General features: G+C 41.4%; 1 protein-coding gene across 3 annotated transcripts in view; it reads right to left on the bottom strand.

Moving 5' to 3' along the window:
• The window catches only part of ASAH2 (N-acylsphingosine amidohydrolase 2), a 110,256-nt gene that overhangs the window by 69,967 nt on the left and 22,504 nt on the right, over positions 1 to 17,785 (bottom strand). For 2 of the 3 annotated variants that reach the window (XM_073548231.1, XM_073548233.1), the window contains exon 2: positions 2,597 to 2,756. In XM_073548231.1, coding sequence (XP_073404332.1) covers positions 2,597 to 2,723 — 127 coding nt within the window. In that variant the 5' untranslated portion in view covers positions 2,724 to 2,756. Of the gene's footprint in view, positions 1 to 2,596; positions 2,757 to 9,811; positions 9,880 to 17,785 lie in introns of all 3 variants that reach the window. The other variant, XM_073548232.1, reaches the window with a different exon arrangement.

Genomic DNA, 17,785 nt, shown 5'->3' with positions numbered 1-17,785 from the left:
GTTTATGAAGAATTTTGTCAAAGCAATGAACAAAGAATTGGAAGCCTTTTCTTACTTGCAACAGAAATTTCCAAGATTAAGTGATGCAAAGATTAACAAATGTATTTTTATTGGCCCACAGATCAGAGATATAATGAATGACAGTAGCTTTGATGGTCTTTTGCAAGGTGCTGAAAAAGTGGCATGGAGAGCCTTTACAGATGTGACCTTCAACTTCCTTGGCAACAGCAGGGCACCGAACTTTGAACAACTCGTGGACATTATGGTCACAGCATATCATTTGATGAAATGCAATATGTCACTAAAAATGCATTTCCTACATTCTCACTTGGACTTTTTTCCAGACCATCTTGGTGCCGTTAGCGATGAACACGGTGAAAGATTTCACCAAGACATTGCGCTGATGGAGAAAAGGTACCAGGGAAAGTGGAGTACGTCAATGCTGGCCGACTATTGCTGTAATCTTATTCGAGAAGCATCTGACACGGATTATAAACAAAAGTCGTCTGCAAAACACTTTTGAACAATTGCTTTTGCTACTGACATCGATGCACATGTATGTAGTGTCTCGGACGTCATGTAGACTATAAACTGTTGTTTCTTAAAAACCTTACGTGATACAGACTTTTGGAGCACATATTCGTGTTCAGCATATCAAAATCTAGAAGATACAATACAATTTTCTCAGGGGACAAGAACTTCCCTGAAATTTGTTGTGCAGTGTAATCTACATAAAAAAATATTATTTTTGGGTTTACAGCTCATATGCAGACATGGTAATAGACAGCAAATAGGCAGTGTGTAGTTTATTCCTGCAATCATACTCACTTCCATCTGTCCCCGACTTCTTTTAAACCTACTAAATGTACGTGAGCAAGAAGTACTGCATGCACAGAAATCTGAGTAGATGATCAGACTACATAGAGCTTGTTTGTAGTCTGTTACCATGGTGACACATTTGTCCACATTGGAGCACTAGCATAAAATGACTGGACATCTTTTAGGCTTTTCAATGTAATAGAGCAATTTGTCTGTGAACACGGATATTACCGTTAAATCTGCCACTGATGAAATGATGGACTCTGTACAGGTAACTAGTTTTTATATTCTAACATTTGCCAGCCAATAGGTTTTTGTTTTGTATTTTGCACATGAATGTGATTCACTGAACAAGATCAAGAGGAGGTTTAGACGTATTTCTTGAAAAATCGAATATTTAAAATGTATGGGTGCTAGATTTCCACAGATGGGGCATTGATCCAGGGATTTACTGTGCTCTATTTGGAGATAGGAATGCATTTTTCCCCTAATTTGATGCAATTGTAACCATTTTGTAGACTTTCTCTAGACCATGGGTTTTACTTGATGAGCCTGTAGAGAGTAGCAAGTGTGAAAATGGCAAGGATTCAGAATTTTTTTTTACTATAGATAATGACACAGAAAATGAAAAAAAAAAAACATAAATAAATTTAAATTCCACAACGGGAAATCTCCTGTATGTGCCAAAAGCGTTAGTTTGTCTTTATTTATCTGACACAGACCTTTGGGCCCCTGTTGGGTCATTATATAATTTTGTTTTTAACGTGTATGGAAAAGTGCAGTCCAATACCACACAGTGTACATTTTTACAATCAGAGTGATTAGGCAATGCATGCCACTGTATGGGCATTATCCCTGACTATGGGCATGTGCACACCATGACTTTAAGACGCTGGTGCACCATCCGAGGTTTTCCAGCACCTGAAGCAGCTTTGCAAGCGTCTGCTTAGTCCGTAGTGGAAGCCGCCTGAAAAAAGGAACATTACTTCTTTTAAATGTTCCGAACCCTGAAGCAGTAAAGACGAAAACAAAAGACTGAAGATGTGCACAGCGATGTTGTTTTTACATTCCTGTACATTATGTTTATTTTTGGGGGCAGTTTTGAGTTACTTTTTCAAGTGGGTTCCATGGGGAAAAATATCTAAAAAAGAAATTGGGCCTGATTAATCAAGGCTAGCGTTATTCTTGATGAGAAGATGTACTGGAATTAGGCGCTCCTGATTCATATGTCTCTTCGCGAATTAGGATGAGTGGTGTGCCGTTGTTGGAGTAAGACGTGTGGTGTAGTGAATGCTGCCGCTTGTCCAATTCATGATGAGCGGTAGCATTCGCACCAGGCCTCTGTCCCACCCCAGCTCTGTCCATTTTGACGTAGCTGGGAAAAGCTGTTATGAAGACACCAGAAGTTGCAAAATTTTGACGCAGCTCTGAGTTGCACCAAAATTTTGCAACTGTTCAAAGCTTTTAAACCAGAATTCTGGCATGAGAGCTTTGAGGCATTGGACCCATTGGGTGCACATATCCTTGCACTTATGGGAGGCTAAGACATGATATGATGTACCTCCTGGATCAATATCGGCAAGTGTATACTCTTACTACCTTGTTTCTATTCATAAGGTGAAAAAATGGAGACCTTGCATTATGTATTCAGTGTAGGAACCTCAAAGTTCAATTCCTATTACAATAAATAATTTGCCTCCATTTTCCATTTCTCCCCTTTTTTAATGGTGAACAGCCAACACTGAGCAGTGCATAAAGTGTTAATGGATGTACTTACTGTCTTCTTTTAGTGTGTTTTCCAGGACGAATAACATAGCTATAAATCCTATGGAAATACAGAAGAGTAATACTGTGAGCACAATAAGGGCCACTTCCAGGTTGCTGAAAGTTTTCTTCTTTCCCATTTTTCTAGATTCTCACGTGCTCCAATTTACAATCTACAAAGGAAGGGAGAAGTTCACATTGAGACTGGATAATGGATTCACTGCGCAGAACACATTCAACTCCATATTGATCACATGAACTATATCTGCAGGTCTTCACATTAAATGCAAGAAAAGACAAATACAACCTACGTAACAATAAAGTCCAGTTTTTAAAGGGATGTGTTGACAAAAAATTACCTTTGGTTAAAAACAGTTTTTTTTATGTTAAATGTATTTTTTTCATTGATAATGTTTTGTTTGTCTTATCAGTTTTTCACTTCATGGTCATCATTGTAAATAAAATCTTAGGGTGCTTTCACATTGCGTTCTGTGTCCCTGTCAGGGCATATGTCCAAAATCTCCCGTAAAACAGGGTCCAGACGTATGCACAGACGAGGCCATAGAGTGTAATGGTGACGGTAGAGTGAACGTTTGCTATGTCATGCATCATTTCTGGATGTGCACGCCTACAGGAGGTGGACACTCAAGCGTAGTAGGCTCCGAAAAAAAAGTGCACGGTAGAGCGCATGCATCTGGGCCCTGTTTTGAGAGGGATTTTGGACGTATGCCCTGATGGGGAAACAGAACGCAATGTGAAAGCACCTTTACAGATTTTACACTGGCCACTAAGCCTAATATTTGACTCCACTTCCAGGATTTACACAGCAGCCACATGGACACAGACCACAATAGCCTGACATTATTGACTGGAGTAGATTTTTTTTTGGCTTATATGTTCTAATCAGGGAAAATGTATTTGCATAGGGAGGGAGATGATGGGAGTTCTGGCATCACCTATTGTGAATGGTGGATTCTGTGTCATCCTCTCTTTGCAATCCTGTCTGTAATGATAAGGAGACAACTGAAAAGTCTTTTGTAAAGGCAAGTGAAGTGCGAGACTAGTTTAAAGTCTAATCGAGTGGAAATTACAAGATGTATGTTTCTTATATACATAGTGATATGGAAAAATTAAAAAAAAAACATAAATTTGAATAAAATAAATGTAACATAAAATTCTGGTTATAGGTTATTTTCTGATGACACATTTACACAATGATTTTTAAGATTTACACTTTTACATGATGATTTCTTTTATTACAGAGCAGCATTATTAAGTTATTGTCAAAGGATAACTATCTCCTAGGTTAAATGGACTACTTGCTAGAGATGGGGTGCACCTTACGAAGACTGGAAAACATGTATTTGGAAGTCGTCTTGCTACACTTGTAAGGAGAGCTTTAAACTAGAACAACATGGGAAGGGAAGCAAAAGACCAGAAAAAGCCATACACCTGACAAATGCTATTGAGAACTCTGCTATTAGAAGTGGAAAGGAAGAACAAAGACAAAGGAATCTAATTAATAAAAATATTGGAGAAAGAGAAACCAATCACAAACTAAAATGTTTCTATACTAATGCACAAAGCATGGGCAACAAACAAGGAGAATTGGAACTACTAACACAGGAAAAGAAATATGATGTCATTGGAATCACTGAAACTTGGTGGGACAATACACATGATTGGAATACAAGACTAGAAGGATACAACTTATTTGCAAGAAACAGACTTGATAAACGAGGAGGAGGTGTCGCATTGTATGTTAGAAACGCGTATATCTGCACAGAGATTGAAGCTTCAGAGACTGGGAGTTCTGTGGAAACTGTTTGGGTAAGAATACAAGGACAGAACAATGGAAAGGACACCATTGTAGGCATTTACTACAGGCCGCCTGTACAAGCTGAAGATATGGCTGAACTCTTTATGCATCAAATGGCCAAGTTATCCAAAAAATATGACATAGTTGTCATGGGAGATTTCAACTATCCAGACATTTGTTGGGAATCTCTCTCAGGGAAAACTAACAGGTCAAGGAAATTCTTATCCTCTCTTGCTGACAACTTTATCTTCCAAAAGGTAGGGGAGAAAACAAGGGGAACTGCTACCTTGGATCTAATCCTTATAAACAGGGAGGAAATGGTTGAGGAGGTAAAAGTGGCTGGGACCCTAGGAGGTAGCGACCATGTTATTTTAGAATTTTGGATAACTAGAGGAGGAAGACCTGTGAAGACTCAGACGTCAAGGTTAGATTTCAGAAAGGCAGATTTTAAGGGATTCAAAAAGAGAATTGGAGGGATCCAATGGCTGGATATCCTTAAAGACAAAAATGTCCAGGAAGGATGGGAAATCTTGAAAAATGAAATTCTCAAAGCACAATTGTTAACAATTCCAAAAAGAGGGAAGAATAGGAAGCATTTAAGGAAGCCAGGATGGATGAACACAGAACTTAAGCACATGCTAAAAAGGAAGAAAAAAATGTTTATAAAATGGAAAGAGGGAGGCATATCTAAAGAAGAATATAATGCTGTCTGCAGAACCTGCAGGGCACAAATCAGATTATCTAAAGCTGACAATGAATTGAGGCTTGCAAGAGATGTCAAAAGCAATAATAAAGGATTTTGGGGATATGTCAAAAGTAAAAGAAAAGTCAAAGATGCTATAGGATTTTTACAGGATGAGAATGGTGAAATGGTAAGACAGGATGTTGAGAAGGCCGAACTTTTAAATTCCTATTTTGCATCTGTTTTCTCTCAGAAAGGAAATGTGACATCAACTGTTCTTCACTGTCCTATTAAGGGAATAGAAGAATCCAGGATATCTATAAACAGAAAGATAGTGAGGAAACACTTAGCTAACCTAAATGAATTCAAGTCTCCAGGTCCAGATGAATTACACCCCAGAGTACTGAAGGAGATAGCAGAAGAAATTTTTGAACCCCTCTCCATAATCTTTGAAAATTCTTGGAGAACAGGAGAAGTCCCAGAAGACTGGAGAAGAGCAAATGTTGTTCCTATCTTCAAAAAGGGGAAGAAGGTGGACCCAGGCAACTATAGGCCGGTGAGTCTGACTTCTATACCAGGAAAGATCTTTGAACAAATTATTAAACAACATGTATGTCAGTACCTGGATAAGAATGAAGTGATTAAACAGAGTCAGCATGGGTTTGTAACTAATAAGTCATGTCAGACTAACTTAATTTCCTTCTATGACGGAATCACTGATTGGGTGGATCAAGGAAATGCTGTAGATATAGTATATCTTGACTTCAGCAAAGCATTTGACAAAGTATCTCATGCAATCCTTATTGAAAAAATGACTAAGTATGGAATGGACAAGGCAACTGTTGGTGGATTCATAACTGGCTTAGTGATCGGACCCAAAGAGTGGTCGTAAATGGCTGCACATCCAGTTGGAAGAATGTCTCAAGTGGGGTACCACAGGGCTCTGTCCTGGGCCCTGTATTGTTCAACATCTTTATCAACGATTTAGATGAAGGAATTGAGGGTAAACTGATTAAATTTGCTGATGACACAAAGCTAGGAGGGATAGCTAATACTAGAGAAGAGAGAGAGAGGATTCAAAAATATATAAATAAACTGGAGAAGTGGGCAGCAACTAACAGAATGGTTTTTAACAGGGAAAAATGCAAAGTACTACATCTGGGCAATAAAAATGAAAAAAGCATATACATAATGGGAGGAATAGGCCTAAAAACAGCACATGTGAAAAAGACTTGGGTATACTAATAGATCACAAACTGAATATGAGTCAACAGTGTGATGCAGCAGCAAAAAAGGCAAATGCAATCCTAGGATGTATTAACAGAAGCATACAGTCTAGATCACGTGAAGTCATTATTTCCCTCTACTCCTCTTTGGTCAGACCTCATCTGAAATATTGTGTCCAGTTTTGGGCACAACATTTTAAAAAAGACATCAGCAAACTGGAGCAAGTTCAGAAAAGAGCGACCAGAATGGTGACCGGTCTGCAAACCCTGTCTTATGAGGAAAGGTTGCAGGATTTGGGATTGTTTAGTTTGCAAAAGAGAAGACTGAGAGGAGACTTAATAGCTGTCTACAAATATCTAAAGGGCTGTCACATTGTAGAAGGATCAACTTTATTCTCATTTGCACAAGGAAAGACTAGAAGCAATGGGATGAAACTGAATGGGAGGAGACACAGATTAGATATTAGAAAAACTTTTTGACAGAGTGATTAATGAGTGGAACAAGCTGCCACGAGAAGTGTTGAGTTCTCCTTCAATGGAATTCTTCAAACAGAGGCTGGACAGACATCTGACTGGGGTGATTTAGCGAATCCTGCTTTGAGCAGGGGGTTGGACCAGATGGCCCAGGAGGTCCCTTCCAACTCTACAATTCTATGATTCTATATTCTATGAGATTTTTCACAATAACAAAAGGGGTCGATTCATCAAGACCAGCATTTTTCCCACCGGTCTTGATGAGGATGTGTGCTGGAGCTAGGTGTTTGGGAATCATTACGATGCCTCTATGTGCGCCTCACCACGAATCTTGCTCCAGTTGGGGGACTTGAGTATGATTTGTGGAGTAGCAACAGCACCTATCGTCATTAATTCGATGCAGCAGGAGCTGCTATCATCATGTCCTGCCTCTCCTATGCTTATTTTGTCGAAGTTGTGCAAAAATGACTTGAGAACACGAAAAGTCGCAAATTAGACCACAACCTTGCATTGTGCCAAAATTGTCCAACTTTTCCAAACTTTTAAGACACGAAGAGAGCTTTGATGAATCAGACCCAAAGTTAACAGTTTTCAAGACTGGCCATAGCCAGGTTTATCTTCTTCCATACAATACATGAGCACTGATATATAATCTTCCATACAGCCACTAACAAAACACTTTCAGGGTCCCTCATGTGGAGACCATGGGCCTATTGCCTCATGGTGAAGACTCCCTTAGGTTGATGATCTGCCTCCTTCTTTAAACTGGAGGCCATTTTGCAAGTCAAGTATATTTTGGAACGCCTAGTTTACTCCCACCTTACCCGTTACCTCTCCATTCACTCCCTTCTAGACCCTTCACAGTCCGGCTTCCGCCCCCTACATTCGACTGAAACTGCACTCATCAAAGTGACCAATGACCTTCTGACAGCAAAACGTAACGGTGACCACTCTCTGATCATTCTTCTTGACCTATCTGCAGCTTTCGATACTGTTGACCACCATCTCCTACTCTCTAGGCTCTAGTCACTAGGCATTAAGGACACTGCACTCTCCTGGTTCTCTTCCTATCTCTCTGACCGCTCCTTCAGTGTTTTGTTCTCTGGCTCCACGTCATCTCCTCTTCCTCTTGCTGTCGGGGTACCTCAGGGCTCAGTCCTTGGCCCCCTTCTTTTCTCTTTCTACACGGCCCCAATTGGACAGACCATCAGCAGATTTGGCTTTCAGTACCATCTTTATGCTGATGACACACAACTATACACGTCTTCCCCCGACCTTACCCCCGCTATACTACAGAACGCCAGTGACTGTCTGTCCGCAGTCTCCAATATCATGTCCGCTCTCTATCTGAAACTCAACCTCTCCAAAACTGAACTTCTTCTGCTCCCGCCGTCTACTAACCTCCCTAAATCTGACATTTCCCTCTCCGTGGGTGGTACCACAATAACACCCCGGCAGCAGGCGCGCTGTCTGGGTGTTATGTTTGACACCAATCTCTCCTTCACATCCCATATACAATCCCTTGCCCGCTCTTGCCGCTTACACCTAAAGAACATCTCTAGAATCCGCCCTTTTCTCACTATGGAAACAACAAAAACCCTCACTGTTGCATTGATCCACTCTCGCCTGGATTACTGCAACGCTCTATTAATTGGCCTCCCCGTCACTCGACTATCCCCTCTCCAGTCCATACTTAATGCAGCGGCCAGGATCGTCCATCTGGGTAATCGGTACTCGGACGCGTCCGCTCTTCGCCAGTCCTTACATTGGCTGCCCATTCATTATAGGATTGAATTCAAAGTACTTGTTCTCACCCACAAAGCTCTCCACAGTGCGGCACCCCCTTACATCTCTTCTCTCATTTCTGTCTATCGGCCTAGCCGATCGCTGCGCTCTGCAAACGACTTTCGACTAACCTCTGCACTAATCCGTACCTCCCACTCCCGACTCCAAGACTTCTCCCGTGCTGCTCCTATCCTCTGGAATGCTCTACCCCAAGAAATCAGGACTATCCACAATTTGCATAGTTTTAGGCGCTCCCTCAAAACACTCCTGTTCAGAGCGGCCTATCACATTCACTAATCAAAGTCATTCTCTGTGTAAGTGTGCGTGTGTAGCTCATTCACTATCTCCATCCATCCTTCACTCCCGCAAGATGGCTGAACCTTCATTGTAAATACACCATTGTAAATACACACCTGTACTCTGTATCTCCCTCACCTCATTGTATATTGTAAGCTCTCACGAGCAGGGTCGTCTTATTTCGTCTTATTTTGCTTTAATTATTGTATTGTTAGCATTGTTACTTATAACTTGTGTTTTGAAACTGTTAAACTGTAAAGCGCTGCGGAATATGTTGGCGCTATATAAATAAAGATTATTATTATTATTATTTCACTTTTTAACCTCTTCACGACCTTTGACGTACATGTACATCAAAAGTTGTGTCCCTGGCTATGTTGCTGGCTTGCGAGTCGAGCCTGCATTTTTCCTGTTAGCCTGGTAAATACCAATCAATCTCTGACAGCGGCATTTAACACAGGCCGGCAGGCAGCGCTGCATTCCACGCGCCATCGGTGCGCCTGTGAAGTGATTTCCAGGTGCCATTGGGTGGCCAGGACAGCCGGAGAGCTGCTAAAACCCGCTGTGCTTGTCATGACGATTCTCTTGTGAAAGCTAGTCTGTAGTTGCCATTCATAGGAGCTCGTGATTTTCACCATAGTTAGCAGTGCAAATGATTGCAGATTCAAGTCCCACAAGGGGACTATTAAATACAGTAAAAAGTTTTTACAAATATAAAAAAACAACACAAAAGTTCAAATCACCCCACTTTTGCCCTATTAAAATAAACCAATTAGAAAAACAGATTTTTTTTACATAAAGTCTGTTCTATCAAAATATAAAATGAAGTAATCCAAATGGTAAACGGCGTACCGAAAATAAATCAAAATGCCAGAATTACTTTTTTTTGGCTGCAGCAACAATGCAATAAAATGCAATAAGAGGCGATTAAAACATCTTACCTACCCCAAAATGGTATGAGTAAAATTGTCAGCTCAGGGCGCAAACAATAAGCCCTCACACGGAGCCATATCCTGAAACATGAAAACATTCGAGGTCTAAAAAAATGCTAAAACAAGCAAAATGTATTTTTATTTTTACAAATTTACACACAAAAAAATGTTACCACTTAAATAAAAAAAAAAACTGTAAATGTTTGGTGTCTGTGTATGCCTACTGACCTGGAGAATCATATTACCAAGGTAGTATTACCATATGGAGAACATGGTAAATAAAGTACCCAAAAAACAATTGTAGAATTGCTCTTTGTTTGAAATGTCAATGGAATTTTTTCCACTTTCCAGTGCATCGCATGATAAAATGAATGATGTCATTCAAAAGTACAACTCGTCCCGCAAAAAGAAAACAAACCCTCATATGGTTATGGGGATAGGAAAATAAGAAAGTTATGGCTCTTAGAAGAAGGGGAGGAAAAAAACAATAAAAACAGAAAATCTACCAGGGGTGAAGGGGTTAAACGATGCCTCATTATTCCAATTAACAGTAATGTTAATTCTACACAGATCATCTACTGTAGAAGAGCAGAACTGGATGAATTTGTCATGGAGGAACAACAGTGTCTACACAAACTCCTGACCCCAGCCCCATCCAGCACCATAGTTTTTGTGCCACATAACTGTGGTCTAGTTTATGGATAAGAGACTATTCACATTGTGCTCAGACCTCTGTTCCTGACTCTCCAGTATCTCTCCAGTGTCTGACTCTCCAGTAGAGACATTGAGTACAAATGACACAGAGTTAAAATTATTTTGTTTTAGACTCTATTTCTGCTCCTTTACAACAATGTTCCTCTTTTTATATGGGCACTAGACCTACATATTTTACATATTAAAGCAACATGCATGTCCAGCAGCACAAGGGCCAAATAGGTTCGGGCCCCATAGTCATAGTAGATTTCATGTTTGGATAAAGGCTAATAAACTTCATAGCTCTCATTTACTGCTAAATTAGGGGGAATTCTTCATGAGAGTAATTTTTTTAATCCGTTTTACTTCTATTTGTGTTGTCATTATTTATCACATCTATCAAAGTGCCTTAGAATTAATGAAAAATTTGGCGTGATTTTAGATGCAAGACTTTGGTCTACAACTGACTTTCCAGGTCTTATGTCACTCCCTACCAAAGTTATTTAGCGACATTTTGAGCTTCATTAAAAAAATAGTTAAGTCACTTGTCATTAATATGATATGGTTAAAGAGGGTGCGTCCGTGACTGGGCCCGTGCAGGAGGGGGCCCACCGACACCAGCGCCTATTTCAGCTGGATGTGCATCTGTGGACGCACATTCAGCTGAAATGTATTGTAGTGCAGAGACTCGCCGGGTCCCTGCACTGCAATACCCGCTGCTGGCCAATCGGAGGCAGGCAGCTGATGTTATGCCAGCTTCCGTGCCCACTATACAAGAGGACACTGTGTGTGGTAGGAGAGAGGGAAGTAAAGAATGATCTTTTTAAGTTTTTTAAATGTGTTAGAAAAGAGCAGAAGAACATGGAGCATTATTACCAGGATGGCAGACAATATCACTGGACATTATACCAGGAAAGGGCATAGGATGAGGGACATTGTACCAGGAAGGGGTCCAGGATGGGGGACATATATTACTGGAAGGTGCTAGGATGGGGAAATTACACGAGGAAGGGGGAAATTACTACTGGAAGATGCAGTGGATGAGGGACTTTATATCAAGAATGGGTCCAGAATAAGGTACATTATTACTGGAATTGACCCAGGATGGAAAGCATATAATACTGGAAGGGGCCAGGGTAGGGACATTACACCACAATGGGGGACATTATTACTGGAAGGGGCCCAGAATTGGGAACATTATACCAGTAAGGGGCCTAGGATGGGGAACATTACTACTGTGTGATGCATATATACAGTGCTGAGCAGCCCGCCTGCTAATACTATGGGCATCATTTAATAGGCTGTTCGGACACTTTGCACCACACTTATCTGTGTGACTTATGTCCTATGCAAGCCCTATTTGTGTGCATTTCTTTCCACTAGGCAACCAGACCATATTGGGTTACTGACTATTCTTATCAGTGGTTTGCACCTGTGCTGCCCCAGCCTTTATCAGTGGAGGTCTGCCACGTCCTGCTAGTGCATTATTCAGGGTTTTGGGGAGTTAACCTTTCAAATGTGTTTTTTTGAATTTTTAGGCATTTTTTCCTTATGTGCGCTGTTCAGATTTAGTGTTAGGGACTCACAAAATCTGGGGACCCTTGACGTTGGGTTGTGAGCTAATCCACTTTGGCCAAAATAGTAACTAATACCCCATATCTTTTTATCTTTTTGCACTTTTCATCATTTTTGCAGGATGCAGTTGGACCTCTTCATGTTGGCTTGGTTTTTTCTGTGTGGTGCATATATACAGTGCATTAGTCAGGGTTTTGGTGAGTTAACCTTTCAAATGTGTTTTTTTGAACATTATTACAGGAAGGGGCCGGGATACAGACATTACATCAGAATGAGGGAAATTATCACTGGAAGGGGCCCAGGATTGGGGACATTTTACCATATAGGGGCCCAGAATGTGGGACATTATTACTTGAATTGGCCCAGGATGGAGAACATATATTACTAGAAGGGGCCAGGTTGGGGGCATTACACCAAGATTGATGACATTATTACAAGTAAGGGGCCTATGAGAGGGAATATTCTTCTAAAGAGCACAGAATGGGGGACATAATTACTGAAGGGACCCCAGAATTACAGGAAGGATAAAGGGGTGGAGTATATTATATTAGGAAGGGACCCAGGATGGGAGACATTAATACATTATGGGGGGGGCAAGAAGTACGTCTTTATAGGATTTAGAACACTACAAGTGTCCACACATCTGGCAAACATACAATTAGGGGCCCAGGTCCAAATTTTGGACCTGGGTCTATCAGACTACAGCTACACCACTGTGTGAATAACAAAATGATGCAAACTGCTGTCACAAAACATGATACAGTCTCCACAATTGTTCTGATAGGGATTCTATCTGAATCCAATTTTTCATGGATTCAAAGGCATCCTCCAATTGTATCATCAACTGTAGCGGTTAAATGCAATGTCAGCAGCCTCTAACATATATCTGGTCCCTAATATCATCACATTTTATAAAACATATGTTAGAAAGATAAAGCATGTGAAATGTTCTGTAAAGTAATTCTTGGGAAAGACCGAGCCGCCTTTGGATGCCAGTTTTACTACTGATACTATACATGTGGAAACACAGGATAAGGGCTCATACTCAATGGTGAGAAATACGAACGAGCGCAATCCGATAACAAATCGGATTGCGCTCGGACCATTGTTATTCAATAGGTGACATCTCATTTGCAATTTTTTTTCTCAGCTGAAATCGGACTGAGAAAAAAATTGCAGCATGCTGCGTATTGCTGCGATTCTCGGGTGAGACTCACCAATGCAAGTCAATGGGTGCGAGAAAAAATCAGACAGCACTCGCACCATGTGAGCCATGTCACATATCCTGTCGGGTTTTGTAATGATTTTACAGGTGCCGACAATTGAATTATCGGCTATTCTGCTATCTACCTCTGTATGAAATATAAATATATATATATACCGTATATACACAGTACAGACCAAAAGTTTGGACACACCGTCTCATTCAAAGAGTTTTCTTTATTTTCATGACTATGAAAATTGTAGATTCACTCTGAAGGCATCAAAACTATGAATTAACACATGTGGAATTATATAATTAACAAAAAAGGGTGAAACACCTGAAAATATGTCTTATATTCTAGGTTCTTCAAAGTAGCCACCTTTTGCTTTGATTACTGCTTTGCACCCATACAGCGCCCCCTAGCTGTCACAACGGTCACTGCACCACTATATACAGTTGTGGCCAAAAGTATTGACACCCCTGCAATTCTGTCAGAAATGCTCAGTTTCTTCCTGAAAATGATTGCAAACACAAATTCTTTGGTATTATTATCTTCATTTAATTTGTCTTAAATGAAAAAAAAAACAAAGGAGAATGAAGCAAAAAGCAAACCATTGATCATTTCACATAAAACTCCAAAAATGGGCCAGACAAAAGTATTGGCACCCTCAGCCTAATACTTGGTTGCACAACCTTTAGCCAAAATAACGGCTACCAACCGCTTCCGGTAACCATCAATGAGTTTCTTACAATGCTCTGCTGGAATTTTAGACCTTTCTTCTTTGGCAAACTGCTCCAGGTCCCTGATATTTGAAGGGTGCCTTCTCAAAACTGCCATTTTTAGATCTCTCCACAGGTGTTCTATGGGAATCAGGTCTGGACTCACTGCTGGCCACCTTAGAAGTCTCCAGTGCTTTCTCTCAAACTATTTTCTAGTGCTTTTTGAAGTGTGTTTTGGGTCATTGTCCTGCTGGAAGACCCATGACCTCTGAGGGAGACCCAGCTTTCTCACACTGGGCCCTACATTATGCTGCAAAATTTGTTGGTAGTCTTCTGACTTCATAATGCCATGCACACGGTCAAGCAGTCCAGTGCCAGAGGCAGCAAAGCAACCCCAAAACATCAGGGAACCTCCGCCATGTTTGACTGTAGGGACCATGTTCTTTTCTTTGAATGCCTCTTTTTTTCTCCTGTAAACTCTATGTTGATGCCTTTGCCCAAAAAGCTCTACTTTTGTCTCATTTGACCAGAGAACATTCTTCCAAAACGTTTTAGGCTTTTTCAGGTAAGTTTTGGCAAACTCCAGCCTGGCTTTTTTATGTCTCGGGGTAAGAAGTGGGGTCTTCCTGGGTCTCCTACCATACAGTCCCTTTTCATTCAGATGCCGACGGATAGTACGGGTTGACACTGTTGTACCCTCGGACTGCAGGGGAGCTTGAACTTGTTTGGATGTTAGTCGAGGTTCTTTATCCAACATCCGCACAATCTTGCATTGAAATCTCTTGTCAATTTTTCTTTTCCGTCCACATCTAGGGAGGTTAGCCACAGTGCCATGGGCTTTAAACTTCTTGATGACACTGCGTACGGTAGACACAGGAACATTCTGGTCTTTGGAGATGGACTTGTAGCCTTGAGATTGCTCATGCTTCCTCACAATTTGATTTCTCAAGTCCTCAGACAGTTCTTTGGGCTTCTTTCTTTTCTCCATGCTCAATGTGGTACACACAAGGACACAGGACAGAGGTTGAGTCAACTTTAATCCATGTCAACTGGCTGCAAGTGTGATTTAGTTATTGCCAACACCTGTTAGGTGCCACAGGTAAGTTACAGGTGCTGTTAATTATACAAATTAGAGAAGCATCACATGATTTTTCGAACAGTGCCAATACTTTTGTCCACCCTCTTTTTTAAGTTTGGTGTGGAATTATATCCAATTTGGCTTTAGGACAATTCTTTTTGTGTTTTTTCATTTAAGACAAATTAAATGAAGATAATAATAACAAAGAATTTGTGTTTGCAATCATTTTCAGGAAGAAACTGATTATTATCTGACAGAATTGCAGGGGGTGTCAATACTTTTGGCCACAACTGTGTGCATATATATATAGCTTAAAAGCCATATATATATATATCCATTGTGGTAATGGAGATAGGATGAACGGCAGGATGGTAAATGACCGTTATGTATCCCAGGGTGGGTGGCCCTGGGATGAAAGCTGGAACATGTGTTGATCAACAGAGGTACTGCTGAGGGTTTGCTGCAGTGTATCAGGGAAAGCTTCCAGGTGACTTGGTGAGATGGGTGGGACCAGTCACCTACAAACCCACCCAGGGACGTGTGTCTAAACGCCCATAGTAAACCTGTATGTGTTTATATGGCTGGGTGTCTGAAATAGGACCTGTGATGAGGTCATAGCCATGTGATCCGTATCTCACCGGTGGGCGTGGCTACGGACCATATAAGGTGACCAGGGTAGGTCACATGTTAGCGCCTGGATCTGATTGGTCCATGTGGAAGGTCCCAGAAGGCAGACGTGCTGGAAGGTGTGCTGCCTTCCTGAAGCGCACATGCGGAGGCTGCTGACCGTGGGAGGCCTGTGTGTATCGGACAGTACCCAGGAGGGAATGGACGTCCGGAGTGAGAAGCAACTAAGAGGTAACCCCTGACAGAGGGAAATAACTGTGAGGCTATAGAGCCTGATTGCTGGACAAAGCACAGCCTGTGTGACCACAAGGCTAAGAGAGCGGAGCTCTACATGAACATTCTTCTGTTTTGATATAAGACAGTTACTATTTCTTTCATGCTTCCATGGTTTATGCCGTCTAACAATAAACCGTATGGACGTTTTGTGGAAAAACCCGGTGCCGGACCCTGTTAATCCTCTACCAAGTGACTGTCCCCAACATGAATAATAAGCGCTACCTTGCAATATATATATATATATATATATATATATATGTATTTTGAGGATTATTTGCTTTTTAACCCCTTTCTGTCATGTGACGCACTGTCCTGTCCATGTGCCCTGGGACTTAATTCCCAGGGACGGGATAGTACGTCACAGAGATCAGCGGCGCCCACGTGCTGAGCACCGCTGATCGCGGCCGGGTGTCAGCTGATTATCACAGCTGACACCCGGCACAATGTGTCAGGGGTGGTCACGGACTGCCCCCGACACGTTAACCCCTTGCACACCATGATCAAACACGATCGCGGTGTACCGGGGGTTAAAGGGAAGCATCGGCAGGGAGGGGGCTCCCTCCGTGCTTCCCTGAGCCCCCCACAGCAGCGCAATGTGCAGCGCTGCTGCGGGGGGCTCTTTCCCTGCTGGTCCCCGGATCCAAGATGGCGACGGGGACCTTCGGGGGCCTGCAGGGAGCTGGCTTCCTCACTGCCTGCAAAGCGCAGGCAAGGAGGAAACTTGCACACTGCTTGTGACAGATCGCTGATCTGTCACAGTGATCTGTGATGTGACAGATCAGCGATCTGTCACAGGACAGTGATGTCCAACCTGGGACAATGTAATAAACTTTTAAAAAAAAAAAGAAAGTGTAAAAATAATTTTTAAAAAATCGCTAAATAAATTAAAAAAAAAAAAAAAATATTCCCTAATAAATTCATTTTTTGTTCATTAAAAAAAAAACAATAAAAGTACACATATTTGGTATTGCCGTATCCATAACGACCCGCCCTATAAAACTGTCCAGTTAACCCCTTTAGCGAACCCCTTAAAAAATAAAAATAAAAAACGAAGGAAAAAATTATGATTTATTATCATACCGCCGAACAAAAAGTGCAATAACGCGCGATCAAAAAGATGCATATATATGCATGGTACCGCTGAAAACGTCATCTTGTCCCGCAAAAAACAAGCCACCATACAGCGTCATCGGCAAAAAAGTAAAAAAGTTATAGCTCGCAGAGTATAGCAATGCAAAAATAATTATTTTTTATATAAAATTGTTTTCATTGCATAAAAGCACGAAAACATAAAAAAAGACCTAAGTGAGGTATCACTGTAACCGTACTGACCCGAAGAATAAAAGCGCTCTATCAATTTTACCGCAGGCGGAACGGTGTAAACGCACCCCCCAAAAGAAATTCATGAAACGCTAGTTTTTGTTCATTCTGCATCCCAAAAATCAGAATAAAAAGCGATCAAGAGATGTCACGTGCCCGAAAATGGTACCAATAAAAACTTCAACTCGTCCCGCAAAAAAGAAGACCTCACATGACTCAGTGGGTCAAAATATGGAAAAATTATAGCTCTCAATATGTGGTGATTCAAAAACTATTTTTACAATAAAAAGTGTCTTTTAGCGTGCGACAGCTGCCAAATATAAAAACCGCCATAAATAGTAAATCAAACCCCCCGTTATCACCCCCTTAGGCCGGTTTCACATTAGCGCATTTTCAGCGCGCGCACGGCCGGGGGTAGCTCCGCCCCCGAGCCGGCTCTCTGCCCGGCGTGCCCGCCCCTTGCTTGTAGCGCCGCCTACTAGCGGACAGCGGCG

The sequence above is a fragment of the Dendrobates tinctorius genome, unplaced genomic scaffold (assembly GCF_039654945.1).
Source record: "Dendrobates tinctorius isolate UK_male_01 unplaced genomic scaffold, ASM3965494v1 ptg000156l, whole genome shotgun sequence".
In the NCBI taxonomy this organism is placed as follows: Eukaryota; Metazoa; Chordata; class Amphibia; order Anura; family Dendrobatidae; genus Dendrobates; species Dendrobates tinctorius.
This window is presented reverse-complemented; position numbering and strand designations above follow the sequence as displayed.